Here is a 22,137-nt window from a genome sequence, read left to right as displayed (position 1 = left end):
TAGTGCTCATCTCTTCATATCATCATAAAACGTTTATCTTATACAGACGACGATTTTTCAGGGATTTAGCTTAGCCAGTCATCAAAACGTAGAACGTCACGTATGTACATCGGCCACAATTGCCACACAACAGGAAAGTAACATGAAATGTCGAAGACAAATACCATCGTAGTAGAAAAGATTACACATGCACAATATGATTTAAGAAAGATTGAAGATGTATCTGGGCTATTGCGACTGATTCTAGACCATGTAATACGTATCTAACCATTTGTTAAAAAAATCACATCGATTCCAACTAGGTAGCGTGCACGTGCTTACAAAACTCAAAGTATTTAGCGAACTTGAATTTGTGTGTATCACTACTTATAAGCTACACATACAGAAGTACTAAGTTTGATTTATATCTCTGTGAATTACATCTTAGCTTTCGATATGTTTTTCTCTCCCTGTCCCTGTTTTGAGGGAGCATATCAGCAAACCTTTTGATTCAGGTATTGTAGTATCACAGATCTTATTAAACATTATACACCTTTTGTCAATCACTCAGTAGTTGGTTACAGAATATTTCAAATCATCTTGTCTCTCGTGTATAAAATAGGTCCAACATATGTTTATTTCTATTCTTCCTATAAATTAACTGTGAATTTCTTTTTTTTCTCGCACAGACCATACTATTCCGCAATCGAACCGTTACATGATCGAGATGATCGTGAATCTGCTTGTGGCCGCATTTTAAGTTTATCTAGGGAATTGAGTAAAACTTCTCAAATACTTTCACGTCTTATTCAAGTTGACGTAACTGAATGCTTATATCGACTATGTTCTTTAGATACTGGAGCTATTGATCTAATATATATACAAGACTCACTTGCTTCCAAGAATTCAACTGGAACATCAAATAATAACACTTCAGTAAGCGATAAAGCAAAAGATCTTCCACAGTCTACCGTACCAGGTTCTAATTATACTGGTTTTGTTAATCCTGCTATAATACGTTTAATTAGTACTGCTTTAAAAGCACGAGCTTTGAGTTTAGATTCAGCTGTAATCACACGACGTCTATGGGCTGCACGTCAGTCTGTTGTAGAATTCGATACAGAAGAACAACATGAATCTACTGTGATAGGTAGTTTAAATAATCAATCTATTTTCAATGGAAATAGATGTATAACACCTGAAATTTCAGATTGTGCTTCTGGTAATACACAATTAAATTATCTGGAATTAGATAAAATGTTTTGTAAGTTTTATTTTTCTTTGAAAATTTATTACTGTTTAATTTTTGAAATGCTCTCACAATTATGATAACATTAGAGGTAGCCTCTTTTTTAATAAATTAAAACAGAGCAATTTTCATATTACTATATTTATGCAAAGATTAATTTCAATGTTGATTATTATTGTAAGAAAAGATATCTAGTGAGTATTGAGATTGTTCAAAATAATTTCTTCCACAACATGATGATTCATTGACGTACCCTATTTGTCAACTAATGAATTGATGTTCAAACCTGAAATCTTACTGGCTGAATGCCAAGTTCTTTAGCTACTAATCTACTGCTTTAGGGTTCATTGTTTTTTGTCTGGTGTTGTTGAGTTCTTTGAAGTAGATGGTTAAGTAGTTAAGTTTTCATTATTATTCTAGACAACATCATCTGCGCTTCTAAATAATGTAACCGCCGATGATGTTGTCCAGAACGACAATAAAAATCACACAATTCAATCACTTCTGACTCAGAGAATTCGACAACATTATAAGCATCCGTCTGAGTTTTAATTCTTCTCTATCGTTTGAAAATTCATTTTATCGAACACTAAGCAAGCATTAACACCATCATTTAATCTACAAATCTTTATTCCTTAAAAGTGCTAATTTATCTATTTACTAATGTTATAATTCGTCGTATGCACAATTTTAAGATTTTTCAGCATTTATTTCATACTACTTAATGTTACACTTTCTATCAATCTACACAGCATAACTGTTAAAAAATAATTTTATAATTGAAACCCGAACAATCAAAAACTAGTCACATTAGGCTTGTAGACACTGTTAGCTCGCAGTTACTTTTTACATAGTATTTCAAAAGTTTGTGTACATTTATTACTGTTTAATGTTGTTTTTCTGTTACTTTTTCTTCTTTTCTTCACAGATCCATCATTATCTGGATGTTATTGGTGCTTAATAAATACAATTTATCAATGTAGTTCTTTTCTACGAAATATTGCAGAATTTACATCAATAACTATGCTGAAAAATTCCAGTAAAACAATATGGGATAATTCACATTGGTTATTTGGTTTAAATGCTACATGTGATAATGAACATACTTTCCGTTTGTTTAATGTTCCGTCGTCGTTATCCCAGGCTACAGCTCTACCACCACCGACAACAACACAATCGCCAGTCATTAATTCTATGGATATTGTACGCAATTTAATCACAAAAGTCATTGAATCTGGTTTAAATATATATCCTCAACATTTACAACAAGAATTACGTACTTTGTTAATTTATTTAACCAAGGATTGTTATTCATTGGTTAGTTGCTCTCATTAATTTATCACTTTCAAATTTACTTACCAGATTGTTTTCAATCCAAGGAAGATAGGTGCTGGAATTGATAAGCTAGAAATCTCTGTAAAACGACATGTAATGGCAAAATAAAAAGGTTTTTTCTGTTTATCATGATGTTATACTATAATATGGTAATACAGTTTATTTATTTATTTATTTATTTTAACACATAGATATTGGTACAAGGAGGCACCAAATACATATGCGCCACAAAGATCTCATTTGATTTGTGTGAGGGCTGTGATTCTGCCCGGGTGCCCAAACCGAAGCAGGTGGTTTTCTTAGGGGGGCACAATGGTCTGGTAATACAATCTGGTTACGAGATTATACAATTATTGAATAATTGATTTACTAGACTGGCTTTTACGATACACAGATACACGATTCACTAAAATATGTAAAGAATCAGCTTATAAGTTAGATAATAGTGGTATGGCAACTGGGACTGATGTACGTACGTACGAAGTTCTACGTTGTTGCTGACTGACTGGCTAGATAGTAGTTTTAAATAGCACAATATAGGCAGTCTATACTCAGCTTTTTATGCATCTAGTTATTATAATTAAGAATTTATATGATTCTACACAGGTTTTATGAGTTATGCTTCATTCACGAGTATTCACTACGCCTACTGATTAATCTACCTGACTGGTTACAAATAGGTTGATGTATACTATACTGATCAATAATGAGTGTTATTAAGGTGTAGGGAATGACTCTAATCGTTTATCCTCGGGGCTCTCCAGATACTATGAAATTCAACTTGTTTAAAAGATTTTTAAATTGATTGGATTTAATAATTTCTGGTTTATTGTTCCGGTATACTTCCAGTTGAGCTATTGTATTCATTTACTGGTGACTGTCTGACATATTTTAAACAATAAGGGCAAATATTTTTCCTTGAATCAAATTATTTGAAAAATAAACATATTCTACAAACTTCTCTTTTTAATTTCTACCAATCCAAATGATTTTAAACCTCAACTAGATTTATCAAAGTTAATTAGGCAAGCACAATCACTGCGTGCGAATGTACTTACAATATCCTTGATAAAATAACGTATTGAAACACCAACAAACCAATCAGAGGAAAGTATTTTCGACAACAGCAAGACTCGAAGACACATAAAAGATGGTGATTTTAAAGCATAGCAAACTACAAATTATAAACTGTTATGAAGAAGTCAAGCATCCTAAGTAGTTATCTGGTATCTGTAGACTTGAGTCTTTTAGTCACAAAAAATTCCTCAATCTTATTATTGTTAATCTTGCTAATGGTATTACTAATCATCATTACTTATATGTTTGTATTAGAGACCCTATCTGTATTGTCAAATTGTTGACTGTATATTTATGTATGCATTCTTCTTACAGTACATTGAATATGATTGAGATAATAGTTTTCTGTTCATGCGCTTGTACTATCTCCTATTTCGGTATTTACATAATACACTTACCATAAATTCATTAAATTTTACATTATGATATTCTTTTCTCTATTTCTTTTTTTAAAAAGATATCTCATCTCGGTGATATTCTCAGTGATCGATTAATCCGAACAGCTAATACTCATGGTAATCAAGCTCATTTACTTGGACCTTTATCATACAATGATGTTTGTCTCTTACAAGGAAGTGTTGAATCAATCCTTCCAAGAAAATCACAACACAATAGTCAATTAAGTAAACAACAACAACCATTAGATGCTAGTACTAAAAATTGGGAGGCTCGTTTACGTCCTGTATTTAAAATTCTATTGAAACTATCCAGTGGTAATATTAGTATTCATAATAACTCTAATAATACCTCTAATCCATCTGTTCCTGTTGTACAAAATATTTTGTTACCACTTGTGGAATTATTGTATGAGCTAGTTTCATATCAACCTAATCCAAATAGTTTAGTATTTACAAAACGATCACTTTTATCAATTTTCGCCACTAATAATCAATCAAATATTGCCAACAATAATATTTCTTCATTACTACCTGTTACGCAACAAATTGAAACAGATGTTGAAAGTTTTGATCATCATCGATTCAACCAAACTACTCCATTTTATAATAATCAATATTCACCAGCTTCAATTTCTTTATCATTATCTGGCAGTGTTTCTCGTTCAAATATGATTACATCATTTCAAGCATGGTTGACTAATCAACCTTACGCTTCATTTATGGTATGTTTTACTTTGAGTATGTGAATTATTCACTGTCGAATACGGACTGGATTAGTTTTGGTCGTATTCATTTATCCAGGTACAGATTCGTAAGTCCCAGCTATATCATTCGGTTGCCCAAACCGAAGTAGGTGGGTCAGGGTTTGAACCTGGGATCTAGTAGTTGAAAGTTGAATCTATTAACCATTACGTCATTACTTTACATTGGTCTAATCGGTTAATTATAAAAATTCGTTGTGTAAAGATAAGAATTATGCAATGGATTATGAAGGTTTAGCGTAATTTGTAAAATTAATCATATGTAATTCATAAAATCAATACAAACAAAATTAGGTAATCGGATTGTTATGATGAATAGATCACGTAAATTGAAGTTACAAACAGAAATTGAGTAAATTGCAAAAGTTTTAAAATTGAATAGAACAAAAAGTTTCTAGAAACATATTTACCATCGAAAAGAATCTTATTATGAATTAAGAGAATAAACAAACTTCTTCTGTACATAAAACCCAGTTTATTTCCATGTATACGTACGAAGTTTAGAAATATAGAGTAAGTTCTATTCGATTCTATCAATAATTTTGAAAGCTAAATTTGTACCCGCTAAATGTACCAAAACAGAACTTCATATTGTTCTCTTCACTCCTTTAATTGATCAAGAGCGGTGATATTCAGAAATAAGACAATGTATTCGCCTTGTTGTATGTCCATTATTACACACAGAGGTGACGGAATTAGCCAGTTTATACTTATTTTGTGAATTTACTACTATATATATATATATATATATATATATATAATTTCATATTTCCAATTTAATTAGGCTTGGAGAGAACGTATGTCAATACAAACGTATGCAGCATCTATGTCACAACGTCAACATATTCAAGTAAACAGCTCTAATTCATCTGATCAACAAATAATAATATGGGAAGAATTAAACGCTAAACAAATTAATTTAGTTGTACGTTTTGCAACACGTTGGAAAAGCGTTATTGAAATGAAACGTTGGGCAAAATATTGGGGTATATCCACAATAAATTGTAAGTGAGAAGTGTCTTTTTCACGAAACAAAAACCATATTTGCGAAAGTTTCCAATTTAAAGTAAGATTTATGTTTTCTACCATGGAGTTGATAAGTAGCACGGTTGCAGTTACTTACTGATAAGTCTTCTTATTAAACACCTAATCTGATTCGCCAGTCGCTTCTTATAAACCCAAACTAAATCTACATAGCAATTTCAAGGCAAGAGAAAAGGCGCGAAGTGCGAAAGGAATGCTTTACTCTGAGGTTAGTTTAGTTGCAGAAAACACGAGGGTGTTTATAGAGTTACAGAAAACCCTGGGTTTCTGGAGCCATACTAAATATAGTGGCACTATAATTAAATATTCAGTTGGAAATCTGATACGTAACTCTTCGCTTTCCAAATGTTTCTGAGAAGCTTCTATCCAACCCTGATTGGATAAAATTTTCCCAGGCGTTTTCTGAGCCCCTAAGAACTTTTACGATGAATGCTTTGAAACAGGGTAAATACATTTGTGCTAATACAAACGATTTGGAGCCAGATCATTCGGTCTCTACTTATTGGTCACGTTAATCACGCGAACCCCAATCAGGTAATTTGAACCTAACTACATGGTGTAGTTCAACAGTCAGTGTCTTCATAGACTGATTCCATGTTTTGATCTAGCCACCTCCATCTTACCTCTGCACTAGCCATCATCGCGCATTGAGGTAGTCGGTGGGTTGACGTGCGTAATATATGTCCCAACTAACTTAATTAAGGAATATTCAATACCTCTTCAATCGGCTTACCATTTTTACCATTTTACTTAGTACTCTATTGATGAGGTACTAATGAGATTATTAATTTCTCACTGTTCATTCTTTTGTTTTGAAACCGGTGAGTAAATCCACTTATTCCTGAATCCCACTAAATAAATGTCTTCCTAAATCTTTTCCAGCTATTCTGGTCATATAGTACTGATATGGATAGCATTATGATACATCAACTAGTAAAAACTAGTACCCAATTCGTTATGACGGCAGAACTGTAAGATTATTGATTGCTTCACAATCTTGATTAGGTGAATAACTTACTGGCACATTCGTTTAGCATGTTACTCAACCTCGAAACACTTGGTTTGTTCAATATATCACAAATATGAATTGCCAGGTGACTCAAATCGATTTTAATTTAAATCTGAACTAACAAGTGAGAATGAATTAGGGTTAGTGAATTGACATACTGATCATTGAGTAACACCACTTCTAGTTATATGCACATGTAATTGACTACCATTACGCTTTATGTATTCGTAATCTAAAAGTAAACACTCATATGTCATCTTTTCTCTTAGTATTTACCCTGTTTTGTTTTACTTGTTTATTAGCTTTCATCAAGGCTGACCGTATATCTTCCGATAATTGGCTTACTAAAATTCTGTTTTCACCACCAGATTCAAATGCACGAGGAGTATATGACTGTATGAAATTGTTGTTAGCTATTACATCAAATATTGTACCAAAACAGATTTTTGAAGAAAATGCCAATGGTAGCAGTATTAGTAACATTAATAATGATAATGGTAGTGGTAATCCGTCCGTCAATACAAACTGTAATAATAGTTTAAACATTTTGTTTAATAAGCGTCGATGTGCTGTATTACTATATCTTACTGAATTTTGTGTTCCTCGACTGGATGAATTAGCATCGACACGTGATGCATATTTATTACTTACTGAACGTGCAACGACGCCTTCAGCATCAGTATCATCATCATCATCAGCGGCGTCAGCAGCAGCAACCGCAGCGCGAAACAGTTCTTTTACACATTATTCTACCACAACTGCTGGAGATATCTTTGTCACAGAATTTCGTCAGTTAACGACATTAGAATCATCAGAACACAGTTCAACTGGACGTAAACAAAAACACCATACAAATGGTACTACCACTACTAGTAGTAATATATCTACTTCTGGGCCGAATGGAATTATTATATCGAATTCACCGTACATACCTTATTTATTAATTAAGGGGAACTTCCTAGGTTAGTTTAACTTTGGCTATTTAAATGATTTCATTATTCATTACAGTATCAAAAAAGGTGGAGTCATTTAGTCGTTAATTGGTTTCATTGAGATTTATTCATATTTCATCATATTAATAATCATTTTAATGGACTGATATATATATTCGATGGTTGTTTCCATTTTTCAGTTCGATAACTTCATTTTTTGTGGTAAAATGTGAAGTTAGTGCTCAGCACAAAACAATATGTTGTTTTCGTATTAATCTGCTACTAGATTTAGCTACTGTATTTTGATAATAACAAAAGGATAATGGCAACTATTTTGATGTCGATACTCGCTCTCGAGCGATAGCTGTATTCCTGTGAGGATTCAATTGATAGATTAGTATCATTATATATCGTTATGCAATGGAAATAAAATCAATAAATCATTCATCATTCCAATTCCTTAGTAGTTATTTAAATAAATGTAGTTTCAGATAAATGGCTTAATTGATAAACTTTCATTGTCTTCCAAAACAATCTGCATCATATATCTATTATCCATCTTAATTTACGTTTCCTGTGGGATTTACACCTATGCCTCGCAGTCAGAGACTTACCGTATATTTTGATAGAGTTTCGTTCGCCGACGTAGGTGATTTAATCGTAAAACCTTCATTGATCTTACAGAAAACATTAGCAGAAAATTTATATGGAAGCGAGCTATTTTATGAAATTATACAATGACTAACTAAATTCCTATAAGAATGACATCTTTATTAATCACTGAGTAGTAACCAAGTTAGCATTCTTCTGTTCCTTAATGTTTATTGAATTCTGTCGATCAATTGGTGACGTTTCAAAGCAGTGTGGGTAGTTTTAGGTTTACTTTAGGAAATTTCTAAGTAAAAGAGATCAATCGTTTTTATTACTTTTCGTCAACTTGAAATATTTGTCCATGTGTTATTCAGTATCATTTTTCATCTAACATGAATTCGGATGTTAGGAAGAAAAATTGAGTTTTAGTGTATTTACAGCAGGGACTGTTGATATCTAACTGTATGTTTATTAAACACATTTATAAAAGTGACAGAAATGGATATATTTAAAGAGGCTAATATCTTAAATTCATTAATCTTACTCTTCAATCTTTAATATATGTATATCTCACACTTTCACCCCTTCATTCACCAGTCGAGTATTTTAATTTACATGGATTATTTACTTCATATATAAATATATTATAGAATATGTAAGAATTTTAATGCGAAAATTACTACTTCAAATAACTCGTATTGAATCGGTACCTGTCGGATATTGGAATGAATTAATGTCTGCTACATTAAGTTCGATTAGTGGTTCTGGCTCATGTAATGGAGGTGCTCCTGGTTATGCAATCGCTCTAGTTGCAGAGTTATTAAGTGTACTCAAACCACTCGTAAGTTATTATTATTATTATAAGTAATGAGTTAAATTTGATGTATTTCAATCAGTAATTCGGAGACAACCACACTGTATTTTTTTTCAAAGGATATAATTGTGATGTTGACAAATTTTGTATTGAATATATCGAGTTTTTCCATTGATTTATCATTAAATCCTGGTTTTACTGATGGGAAGTATCATATGATTGTGCTTAACTTTTGTATTAATAAATAGTACTAATATATTATTATTACCTCATTGTGTAGAAAATTGCATTTTGACATCTCATTATTTACCATAAATCGCTTCTTCAGAGGATACATAAGTAACTGCAATTAAATTAGTACAAATAGTACAGAAGAACAACTATGAAAATATTACAATCTCCACAAGTCCCCCATACTTATAACAATCATGCAATTACTAATGATTAGCTTCATGATTCAACTGTTAGGTTTCTAGTGAGAAGCTGTGACTCGTGGAGTTCAATTAGTGCTGAGCGTGAGACAGTTGCCTGCTGCAGGCAGTGGATGTGGGCTGCTTAAGATTATGGGTTGTTTGAAGTTAGACATTGACACCTTTGGACGTCGGCTCGATGGTTTTGCGGTTAAGCATTCTTTCACGAGACCAAAGATTCTGTGTTTGGCTCCCGCGTGTGGGTTCGTGGGTGCGTATTGCTGAGGAGTACCATGTCAAGACGAATTACCGTCCTGGTACTCCCAGGTTTTCATTGAGGATCTAGCTGAAATCAGTTAGTGATTTTAATTGTGAAAATAGAAAAATATTTAGCACAACCAAAGTAAATCTGATTATACTAATGACAACGCTTTTCAGATCAAAGGTGTATCCTTAATTTGGTGTAAAAAACATAACATTTGTAATGTGAAGTCGTCTAGGTCAATTTTTCTGTGTTAATGTTGTGAACAGAATAGATTTAGATGTTTGAACAGACAGTTCAAGTTTGGGTGATAGATAGTCAATCTTAAAGTTGTTCCGTTCTCGAACATATACCTTTATTAATAATAGTTATTATTACTAAGTGAATTTTTCATAACTCGCCACATTCATAATAAAATTTTATTTTTAGAAGCAATTGACAAGATCACAACAAAATCAGTTGCTGCATGTTTTATTACCAGCTTGTGCTCAATTAAGATATTTAGTATTTCAACGTGCTGATTGTACTGTTAAAGCTCAAACTGTATTTGACTCTATGCTTGCTGAATTGACTGGTGTTTCTGGTATACAAATTAAAGAATTTCTTTTTGTAAGTTCATGATTGTATTTTCTTAGTTGGTAAAAAATATACACTATTCTTTTGCTTTTTAAGAAAGGTTATTATTGTATTGACAAAATGATAAAATTTTATAAATGATTGTTCTTCTGTAAAGGTTCTTATCAAATTAATCATGAAACCTACGAATGGAATATCTTACCATATATTAAAGATGTATCATGGGTAAAATCCAGATTGATGTGGCTTTTAGAAATAAATAATCAATAAACGTACTTAAATCAACTCGTCTTATATACATCAATTAGATAACCTTCCGATCACGAGTGATTCAAACGAACAACAAGGGCTAATTTGAGTGAATGGGACAAATTCTATTGACAAAATGAACTCGTTGTTGAACGATCTTACGAAATCTGAATGAAGATGTAAGATCGGAAAAGCTCTAAACTAATTTTTCGTCAAGAGAAAAGGAACATTAGGGATTAGTTGCACCAGCCATTTCTGGGCTTTTTTAACTTACTGAATCAAACACACTACAACTCTACTCCAAGTTCACATTCCAGAACTTTCTCTTCTCCTGGTTTTGTCTCTGTATAATTCTCCATACCATAAAACTGGAATGTGGTTGGTCTGATTCTCGTAACTTCTCTGAATATTATCAGAAACAATAAAGGCTCTTTTGATTTCACCTTTTTATGGTACATGTGAACTCAAGGAAGCTCTAAGAAGCTCAGAAAGAGCCGAAGACATTCCAGAATCTCGACATGTAGCTTCCCTATTGGACAAATTCTAGAAACCACTGTATGCGGATTGGTTGACTGTAATGATGATTTCGTTTTTACTAAAAGCTGTAAATACCTGAGAGTTTTGTACCATATTTGACACTGTTTGGAATAACTTTACTTCTCACTCGTTTCCTGTCTTCTCATTTGGAACCTGGAGGGTACTAACGTTCAAGTGCTCAACTAGTTTGCGGTATATCAAGAATCTGAACTGTAGATATAACAGTATAGAACATGAATTTGGACGGGAAACTTATGGTATCTCTAGACTTTACTTCTTTATTCAACAATGTACCGTTAATTGAGAAGATTGACAATAGGAAAATAAACGAAACAAAATACAAGAGAATGTTCGGAAGTATACAAAGCGGAACACGTGTCGTCGATTTCGCTACTAGTCAAAAAACATTTTCCTAGAATGTTGTGATAATTATTTTAAACTCAAAAGATATCTAATAGTTGTCGGCTTTATTTGTTTTGTTTTCTTAATTATTTACCTTGAGAACATATGTATAGTCTCACAATATATACTGGATTTCCTTTTTTCTGTTACCCCCTTTATATCAGACTGTGTTAGATGTCTTATCTGAATATCCGATTGATGATCATCGATCTGCCACTTATTTATTACAACGTCTGTGTACACCAGTCTGTCCTTTAGATACTGACCAATCAGTTTTCCAAATTAAATTAGAAGTATGGCGTCCACATGAAGATTACTTATTAGCTAGATCAAGAATTGAAATTTTGCCGTAAGTTATTGTCGTCATTTTGTTTTTGCTTCATTGTGTATATCGTGAACCCATTAGATATTTTTGGGATGATTTCTTATGAAGTCGCTTGAGTTTCGTGAGTTTTTTCTTTATTTAAATTTCAGTTTAGATATTATTTATCAGATGATCTTTTTATTGTTTGCTAAACCTATGTTGACGCTGGAAAATTGAATTTGCCTGAGAATTATAATAATGGTGGCTCGACTCATCAAATAGACATTTGCTTACCGGACTTTGAACTGCACTTTATACGTGAGGGATAGTAATACTACCTGGCTGCCTAAGCCAAATAGACGGAGCTCGAACATGCGACCTAGTAGGTGAAAGTCGAACACCTTAACCAATAAACTCAATATTGGAGTAGTTGAAGATCTCATCGCAATTTTTTACCACTACCTTTTTAATTCTTCCCTTTAATATAGATTTTTTGATGTGACTTTATTGTTTCATTTATTTTAGTCTGTGTTTATGCTAATACTAAAGAGAGCTCAAGTTATCTAATTTTTTGTTCGTTCTTTCTTTGAAGGATAACCTCTGACAATTATGTAGCTCATATTTCTTCGATGACCTTTACTGTTATTCGACTGGTTGTTATCATTTTTAGTTCCCTAATTTTGCTGTGTCCCAAGATCATCTCATATAACTATCTCAACAAAATTATTCCCTTTCAATTTTCGATTTCTGTTCGTAATACAAGACTATCCTGAAAGACCCATTTTTGTTTCCCATTAGTGTGTGGATTATTAACAGTGAAGAGTTATTGTGTGCCAAGTTCACAGAAGCCCTTCATATCAAAATAAGCTCAATCGTTCGGTGATTAACAATTTCCGTAACCCCTTACCTAATCTCAATCACAAGATATTTCAGATAAGGTAGAGAATTAGTTGTCCATTATATTCTATTTGATAACGACTTTGTTACTTTCCATGCATGTCATCTCTTTCGGTTATTTTATTTTATTTTATCTGTTTGTAAAGGTCTGATACTCGAGGTTTAGGTCCACGTATACACAATCTGATTGATTTTATATGCGATTCTAATAATCTTACAACTGATATGCGACTAGAAATAGTGTGTGAGGGACAAATACTTATGCCTCAATTACGTCTTCATGATGTCTACACTCAAATATGGTGCGCTAATCGAAATAATGTAAGTGAATGCTTTTTACTGGCTTCTATAAGCATTCATTCCAGATTGTTGTTTAACATTATTATTGTAAACTCATTATCCAGATAAGGTAAAAAAAAATCTAAATTGACTGTAGTTGGACTTCTGAATTCAACTTCAGTCTGCTAACTTAACATGGTCATCAGTTTATTTAGTCTTTTAATGACAAGTCTGCTTACACCAATAATACTAGTGACCGCTTTACCTGTTGTGTTTACTAAATATACTGACGCCAACTGCCCATCCTAATTTCTTTCTGCCTCCAGCCTACTCAATCAAAACGAAAGAAACGCCAATCGATATATATTAGAATAGTCATCGAAATCCCACCTTTGCCATCTATTCCTTATTTAACATAATTGATTGGATGTCAACAAAGTAGTTTAAAGGTAACCCGCTTCTCATGAGACATGAAGATTCTGGGTTTGATCGATATTGATTTCGTGGTTGCACACTGTTTGGAGTCCTGAACGAGGACAAATCAGTATTTCAGTACTTCCTAGTCCTCGTTAGTTGCCTCAGCTTAAATTGGTCCGTGATGTGAACAAGACAATCCTGTATACTTTTAGAGATGCTTATGTAGGCGTTACTTTCCTATTGTTCATACTGTGGAAGAATACTCCTGCTTGAATTATCTGAAAAAGAAACTGAAGTGAGACTAAAGTTGATGATTTGGGAGCCGGTCAAATACTGTCTTTTTTTCTTTATGTGATGGCTTTGTACTTTGAAGACCTTGTCGTTAGTAGTGTGACGTAGCTCGGAATCGCTTTCAATGGTGCAATTGCAGTCACTTTGTTTTCTCTTAGTTCCGGAGTTTTAAAGTTATCGCTTTTTAGTTCACAACTTCGTCTTTTTTTTTCTTGAACCACATTGTCGATGTGTGATGTTCTCTACTATTCTTACTACTGTGCTATTTATCCTGATAGTTCCATCCATCTGTGCTGATATGTTATGGTAACTTAAACTAATGCACATACGTGCCAGATTATAAGTTGCGCTTATGGCTACCTGTCTGAGTGACAGTTCATGATGTGAACTATCTTGGAAATTAAAAAAACGTTGACCATTAAAATATCGCTGGCATTAAAAAATTCTTTATCGTAATGTCATCTTAGCCACTTCTTTGCAAGTGTTTATGTAAATTATGATATTTTTTCCAGGTTAATAAACCTATGCGTTTACGATATCGTATACCTGGACTAGAAGCTGACAATCTACCATATGTCGAAAATTTATCTTCAGAACAAATCCCACCTGAACGATATTCTCATCTCTCCGTACTGGTTACACATCCACATGGATTAGGTGATTTATTAAAACGATTGGCTAGTTCACAGAATGCATTGCATGATCGTGATTTGATTGATGTGATTGTTCATATACTGGAGTATTGTTTAAAAACACCAGCTTGCATAGAACGTCTTACTGATCCTGATATTAAGTAGGTCGGGTTTTTTTTGGCTTCCGTTCCTCCTCATTTTGTTTCACTGATTTTGTTGACCGATTTCAACTTTACACAGTCATTGATTATAAAAATCTTAGCGATTAAAATTCAAATAATTTTAACATTTTGCCTGGCAAACTGGTCTGAGCTTCTTCAAGGAAAAAGAAATGGAAAGATGATATAAATATATAGCCCCCAGTTCCTGTCACAATGTTCGTTCAGATTTTAACGCATTTACATAGAACTATTGTGTTTTTCTACCAACTACCGGTATTTTTATGTCCACTGGAAAATTCTTATTTTTATTTCTTGTTTCTGCAGGATATCTGAATATTGATCCTTTCTCCTAAGCTCTTGAGGACCCTGAGTAATTAATTTCGTACGAAATTTCAGTTAAAAGATACAGTGAAACCTTACGGGGTATTTCACATGTAATTGATAACCTTATTTTTTTCTGGTTGATATGATCTTGACTTTTCAAATTATCAACTTTAATAAATCCACTTGTCACTCTACTACTGTCATACAACCAATACACTTCAATTGTTTTTTCCCCAATACCACCCAATAAAAGAAACTGGAAAAAGGGTCTTTTGGAAGAACTCTTTTACTTATCGTTGTGCAAAGACTAAAACTCCATACAGCTAGTGTGTACATGATGTTTGCGCATGATAACCATAGAGAACAGATAATAAATTAACATTAAAATGGTTATGGAATAAATGAGAGAATAGTAAAGGGTCATTCTAAGGAATATAGATTTTCGGTTCGTGATTCCAGACTGAAAACACAAACGTTTGTATTTTAAATCAATGAAACAGAAGTTTTAGAACCAAATTGAATACTTACCGATTTCCTTCTTAGTTTAGCATGCTTATAGACTCTCAAGACCACATGTTAACCTACAAATGCCCTGTTTTTTAGTGCATTGGCTAACCCTTAAAACAAGGTTTCTTTCATATCTTCTGTGTTTTTTTCAAGAACTAAGATGTTATTAGAAAGTCGATGTCCATACGTTGAACCAAAAATCTTGTCACTACTGTATTGTATCATTTCGTTAATCAAGAAAGACCATAAAATATGTTTTGCCTCCAACCTTTTACTGACTTTTCATTTTCTCTCATTGATTGTAGAGCTATACCTAGATTACTCCATACTCTTATCATTTGTCTTCAATCAAACCAACAGAAATCTCGTCATCCTCAACAATCAACAGATATTGTTGAAGATATAACCAAACGTTTACTTACTGTATTGAAATCATTCCTTGAATTAGTCGATAACAAATTAAATGTTATGAGTTCTTCTTGTGAACTGTCTCAATCAGGTTAGTGAATTTACAGTAATTATTTATGGTTAATAATAATAACGGTATGGAAATCAGTTTGGTTTCATTCACTGATCGGTCTCTATCTTCACTAAATTAAACAAAACAAGCAAGTTGTGACTGGCGAAATCTAACCATGTCAATAATGAATTAGTTATTTACTCATTGTATCGGAAATCAAATGTCGTGAGGAATGTAGATTATTGAATTTAAACCACTACTGATTCTTTGTAAACAAGAATGTCATAGATACCCACCCATCTCTCTGTCTTTTTAATGTACTTTGCATTTATCGTCTGTAGTTTCTCACAAGTCGTTCATATTCAATATATCTTATTATATAGATTACAGATTGTAATTATTTTATCAAAAGTGGGAATAAGATGCTAACCAAATTATGCTGATCGTGGCTAATTGACCAATCATCTTATTTGTAGATTATAAATCTAATCTTCGTACTCTTCAGAGGCCGCAACAAGATCCTTACTAGCATATAATCTAAGACATTTCTGAGAACGTTGTAAACCACTGAGTTACTCCATCTCTAGTACTGAAACTGGGTGGTTGTGGTGGATCTACAGTTGCCAATCCTACCCAGCATAAGTCCTTAGCGTAAACTGACCACGTCTCTGCTTTTTCTAACCAGTCCCAGAATCGGTAAATAATGCAGAGTTTGGAAGCCACTGAAACAACATTCACAAAACTTGTCTGAACCACCGAAGTTACCGTTTCAAAATAGTGATACTTACCTTCACCCGAATATATGTCATTGGACGTTGAAATTACTTGCATAGTTTTGTTAGTATGTGTCAGGATTTACTATAAGACAACGACAACATAACACAGAAAGTATCCGGTCATTCTTAGCCCAGGGTCAGGTTTCACAAATTTAAGGCAGATATGCTCTCATTGACCCTTTGTAAACTCAAACTTTTACAGATACACGAACATCTTGTTGTCTCTAAGTTTGGTACACATTGGGATAAGTTACTCTAGCTTTCACAATATGTAAATTGATCTTAACTGTCACGCCACTGAAAGAACTTGTACAAATGACGAAATACATGAACTTTTAAGCGATTGTTAACAGTAAAACACAAGAAGAGAATGCATGTAGAAACTTATTTGTGTCATTCTTTCAGAAGTACTCTGATTGACTCCTAGATCAATCTGCTTGCATTTATATTTTATTATTGTATATGTTATTGCAATAACTATCCTTTTATCTGCTTGCACAACTTTTTAAACATGCCATTCTCCTCTATTTTTCTCTCGAAATTCTTTTATTTTCAAAGATTTTATGAATTCAGTTGATTTGAATTCAATTAAATTCCTTTTGAATTTTATCACAACTCATCCGAATATACCAAATATTAGTGTGGATGTCGCACGTCTACTTGGTCTGATGACATTTTCTGATGAAGAGAAAATGGATGCAATAATTGACTTTTTAAAAATTAATTTAGATCAATTAAAGTGAGTGTGTGTTCAATGATTTGATTTAATAATAGTAGTCCAACAGATAAATGTTTACTAAGGTCGTGATAAAACGCAAAACTGTGTTCTAACTCATTGTGATATTCGTCCAGTAATTATATATGCGATATTGTGGTTTATCTGAATGTTAGTGACAATAAGCTTGACTGTGTAATATATCTCATCTATAACTGTTTCCAACCTTTGTTTAAACCTTGTGGATTTAGACTCTCTTTTGTGTGATGGCGTCGTGTAGATATTTTCCCTCTGGACGACACGAAGAACGAGTCACCATATATAAAAGTTATTTGTTCATGGTTTCGTGTTTTAGCCGTTAGATGGGGAGTTTTTAAAAATGCGAATTCCAACGTCTGAGATGACTAAATGAACTTCAACAAATAGCTGGACATTTTTCCTCAGCAGTTGAATACTTTCCACACTTTTTTCATTTTATGATTTTTCTTCCAAATAACTTTTCGATAGAATTTCATATGTTATAATTGTTCATGCATGTCTTATCTGCAGATTTGTAACATGGTATGATATATGCGGTTTTCAAGCGCTGAGGGTAAGTACCTGTCTGTAGAGAGAAAGAGAGAGATTAAACGGTTTTAGATCCACCATATTTATATAAAAAGGATGATATTCCATCTACTGCATGACTTTTCGAAACCTTTAGGGAGTTTATAGCTAACTAATTCGTAAGTAAAAGAAATAAATTTTATTGACTTACTAGTCATATACATGACTTTTGAAACAGCTCCATCTAGGACTTCATTGTCGTTCGCAAAAATACCGCCGGAAAGGTTTGTAATGGTTTTAGAGTCGTTAATAAAAGTGCACTTATGCAGGATGCATGGTATATCTCTATTTTGAGTTTCTCTAACGCGTTTATTGAAAAGGCGAATTACGTTTTGTATTTTTGAGATATTATTTAGCGCTAACGACCCCTCATCAATGGTTTTAACCTATGTTTTTCTTTACTTTGGTTAAAAAAATATATTTACTCGTGCAAGTGCCGTGAAATTGTTTGACTTAAAGTAACATTTCTGTAGACGTCTTAATTTATTACGATATTTTATTGGTATAAGTAATTCATTAGGTTTACTAAACCTGTACGGTTTAAGATGTGCGCACGAATCTAAACGAGAGTTAGTGATCAAATAGAATATGTCAATGACATCCATGAGATTATTGCTTGAGAAGGTATCCCAGTCTGAGAATCTTACCAAAGAGTAATGTTTTTACTTGTTTTCTGTTTTTTTTTTAGACCATCAGCTCAATTTAATACATTTGAAGTGGCTCTATTGGACTGTTGTTGTTCATTATTATTTGCTATACCAAAATCTAGTTATAATGGTGCATTATTTAAACGAAAAGTAAAACAGAATGCAATGCTTTTACAAACTAGTCTACATTTCTTATGGTCTACATATCCATTATCTTGTATAGATAATACTAATAATAATTTTGATGAATCATTATCTACAACCACTACTAGTTCAATGTCCAAGTATGTTATTTTTTTGTCATGTTAATTTAGTAAAATACACTGAAATGTTAATTATAACAAATGCTTTGGGTAGAAATTAGATCATTGAATTTTACTTAAGGAGGGTAATTATGAATCGTCCTTTTATTAAATAAATCTACTGTGCTTTTTTAATTACAGATTCATATTCTTCAAAGTTTGAAGTTGTCTATCACTCTGTATATTTTTTTTGAAATTTAACTTTGTGTAATTGCACTACCATTTCTGTATGTGAATTTAAATCAAATATGTTTTTTATCTTCCAGTAAGCCGGTTTATGTACGAAACACAGTTCAATTATGTAATAGTAGTTGGTATAACTACAAAACATTATTTACTTTGATGTAAGAGTAGGTTGGAAGAAAGCTAAGGGCGGCCAGACCAAAACATGGCACAAATCCATGAAGTCACTGACAAGTAAACTGAGACGTGTTGGTAGATGTAGACTACCTGGTTGGGATCCGCGAGACGATAGAAACCGATGGTTAGAGACCTTGAATGACATGGCTCAAAATCGTTTGCAATGGTGGGGGCAGGTGTATCCACTCTTTGTGTTCTCTCAAGTTCTAATCATCTGAATTCTTCATGTCCCTTTCTTTTTTTCTCTTTCCAAACTTATTTTACTGGATTATACTTGTTAAATAACATCTTCAAACCCTAATCTTTCCGATTACTGCTTAAACTCTTACTACCTCTACCACTACGGGATTTGAATCGACAACTGCATCTTTGTGCTAATGTGGTATGGCAATTCGAACTGATGTACGTACGTACGAAGTTCTACATTGTTGCTGACTGACTGACTTTGACCTATGAGAGGTGTATAGTTGAATAGTATAATTTTTAGTGTTTCTCTCTCTCACACACACACAGAGGACTGTATTGTTAGTTACAGAGCTAGAATCATTCGCTGAACAAATGGAGTTTGAATCAAAGAAGACTTTCATACTGCATCGTAAATTGACTGCAGTTGAAAATCATTAACCATTTAACCTCATATCACAGTTCTAATTAACATAATACATGTAAACTCTTTCATTATATATAAACTATTGATAGAATGATTTATGAAGTGCTCATATATTCTTTTATCATATTATTTTCTTTATTAGTACAACTGATCCTGAAGTTACTAAATTCTTATCTGAGCCTTCATTACCATATGTATTACAATTATTACACGTTTGTGTTGATGGAGATCAAGAGGCAACAATTTTAAGTCAACCTGAATGTTTGGTTGAGTCAGGTCGACGCCGAATTGAAGCATATCAGTTACTTTGTTTGTTCCATCAATTAGAAACTAGTAAATTATCTGGGCGTGTTGGTCTTTTAGCTGAAGATATGTTAAATGATTGGGCCAATAAAGAAGACAATAATAAAATTAATGTATCTATGAAAAACTCTACTACTACAGTTGGTCAAGTTATTCATAGCCTTCGTGATGCAACACTTCGACGTACACGTTCATTAGCACAGAATATGCGTGAAAAACGTTTACGTAGTCTCAATATGCGTGTTAATGAAAAAGGACAAGTAATTTTGTTCTTTTGTTTTTAATTTTTATTCTAATATATCTACAAATAAAAGAAATATAAGAAGTAATTCATGATGTCCACCAAGATGCATTACAATTGTATCTTCTGTATTTTGGGGACCACTAAGAAAGCATTGCTCAGGTTAGACATAGAGTACTTGACTGGAGGTGACAATTCGACTGACAAGGTAGTGAATCTTCATCGAATAAAGTAGTTGGGGCGCGCATTATTTACGCTCAATGGGCGATGCTGTTTGATGTAGAAATAAGCTGGAAGAAAGCTAGGAGTTTCCAAATCAAGATACGGAACCACTACATGAAGTCACTGACAACCTGACTGAACTATGTAAATAGATCTAGAATACTTGGTCGTGATCCATGTGATAATCACCACCAATGATTAGAAACCGTACGAAATGGTTTAAAATCGTCTGCAATGCGTAGTTGCATTCAGGCTTTGTCTGCCCTTGGAACCTGAGTCCCGAAATATCGTTATACTTTTTTGTATGCCTTGTCTTTTTCACTACTATTAATAATAATAATAATAATAATAATAATAATAATAATAATAATAATACTTTTTTCATGATAATTCCATCCCACTATGTCATTGTGGTGTCGTAGTTTTATTCGAAACGCATGTGCTAAGTTCTACGTTGCTTATTCTTGATGTTTATCTTGTTTTTTGGCTTTACAAAGCAAACGTTCAGCAATTACATTTTATCAGTCAATCATTTACTTTTTTTAATAGTTTATTAGTACTATGACCAAATAAAATCATTTAAAGAATAATTTGGCTTTTGATTACCGAGTTCTATTTCAAAATCATATAAAGTTATGATTAGCACGGAAAATCCATAAATTACAACAAATGGAGTAGGACTAAAATCTTCAATGCACGTAGCCATAACTCTACAGTAGGCCCCTTGAAATAAGATCTAGTTATTTGAATGTGTACATTTACTAATAGGAAGATTGATCATAAATTTGATGTCATCATTGAATTTGCTGTTAGTTCCCTGATTCTGTTGAAAAATTATTAAGTACATCTACGTTTTAATGTTCACACTATTCTTGAACCAATTATTTCTACTGAGATAGCCTGATCTCGCGAATAGGATATGTATAAAGTAACTGTTTGAAATGATGATGTTTCATTTACAAACATCCATAAAAACAATATGCCGGGGTTCAAAATTAAATCAAATTGTTATCTGACTTTTTTTCAGATTGTACGTTTCTGATCATGAGAAAATAATTTTAATCAGTGTTTTTAGAGGAGTTTCATAGAGATTGATTAAATTCGTAGCTGATATTCGTCACAGATTTACTCTAGTTGAGATAACATAAAAAACAAGCTGTATTGAACAACCGTCTCGTCTTAATATTAAGTTCCTCAATAGTTCACGCCGATGACGTCTCCAGAAATCGAACTAAGAGTCTTCAGGTATCTCAGGGATTGCACCAAATAACACATATTTCCAAGATATTTTTTACCATAAGGGTCTTTGACCTAGTGCTAAGACAGTGGGATTTTGGTTGATCACAATACTGTAGTAATACAATCCCTCACCTGATTGTTGAACACAATATTTATTGTAAAACCGCCATATATCCGTGCAGCTGTAATGATTTCATAAGTCTTCAGATTTTCAACGGA

General features: G+C 32.9%; 1 protein-coding gene across 1 annotated transcript in view; it reads left to right on the top strand.

The window, feature by feature from the left end:
• Window positions 1-22,137, top strand: part of UBR4 (Ubiquitin protein ligase E3 component n-recognin 4) — a 128,786-nt gene that overhangs the window by 96,607 nt on the left and 10,042 nt on the right. Inside the window, exons 57-70 of the mRNA XM_051208646.1 lie at window positions 669-1,243; window positions 2,157-2,545; window positions 4,098-4,760; window positions 5,584-5,803; window positions 7,155-7,814; window positions 9,026-9,216; window positions 10,291-10,470; window positions 11,790-11,974; window positions 12,973-13,147; window positions 14,326-14,606; window positions 15,743-15,936; window positions 17,232-17,412; window positions 18,683-18,925; window positions 20,056-20,476. Of these exons, the coding sequence (XP_051073210.1) occupies window positions 669-1,243; window positions 2,157-2,545; window positions 4,098-4,760; window positions 5,584-5,803; window positions 7,155-7,814; window positions 9,026-9,216; window positions 10,291-10,470; window positions 11,790-11,974; window positions 12,973-13,147; window positions 14,326-14,606; window positions 15,743-15,936; window positions 17,232-17,412; window positions 18,683-18,925; window positions 20,056-20,476 (4,558 nt within the window). The remainder of the gene's footprint in view (window positions 1-668; window positions 1,244-2,156; window positions 2,546-4,097; window positions 4,761-5,583; window positions 5,804-7,154; window positions 7,815-9,025; window positions 9,217-10,290; window positions 10,471-11,789; window positions 11,975-12,972; window positions 13,148-14,325; window positions 14,607-15,742; window positions 15,937-17,231; window positions 17,413-18,682; window positions 18,926-20,055; window positions 20,477-22,137) is intronic.

The sequence above is a fragment of the Schistosoma haematobium genome, chromosome 1 (assembly GCF_000699445.3).
Source record: "Schistosoma haematobium chromosome 1, whole genome shotgun sequence".
NCBI lineage: Eukaryota > Metazoa > Platyhelminthes > Trematoda > Strigeidida > Schistosomatidae > Schistosoma > Schistosoma haematobium.
This window is presented reverse-complemented; position numbering and strand designations above follow the sequence as displayed.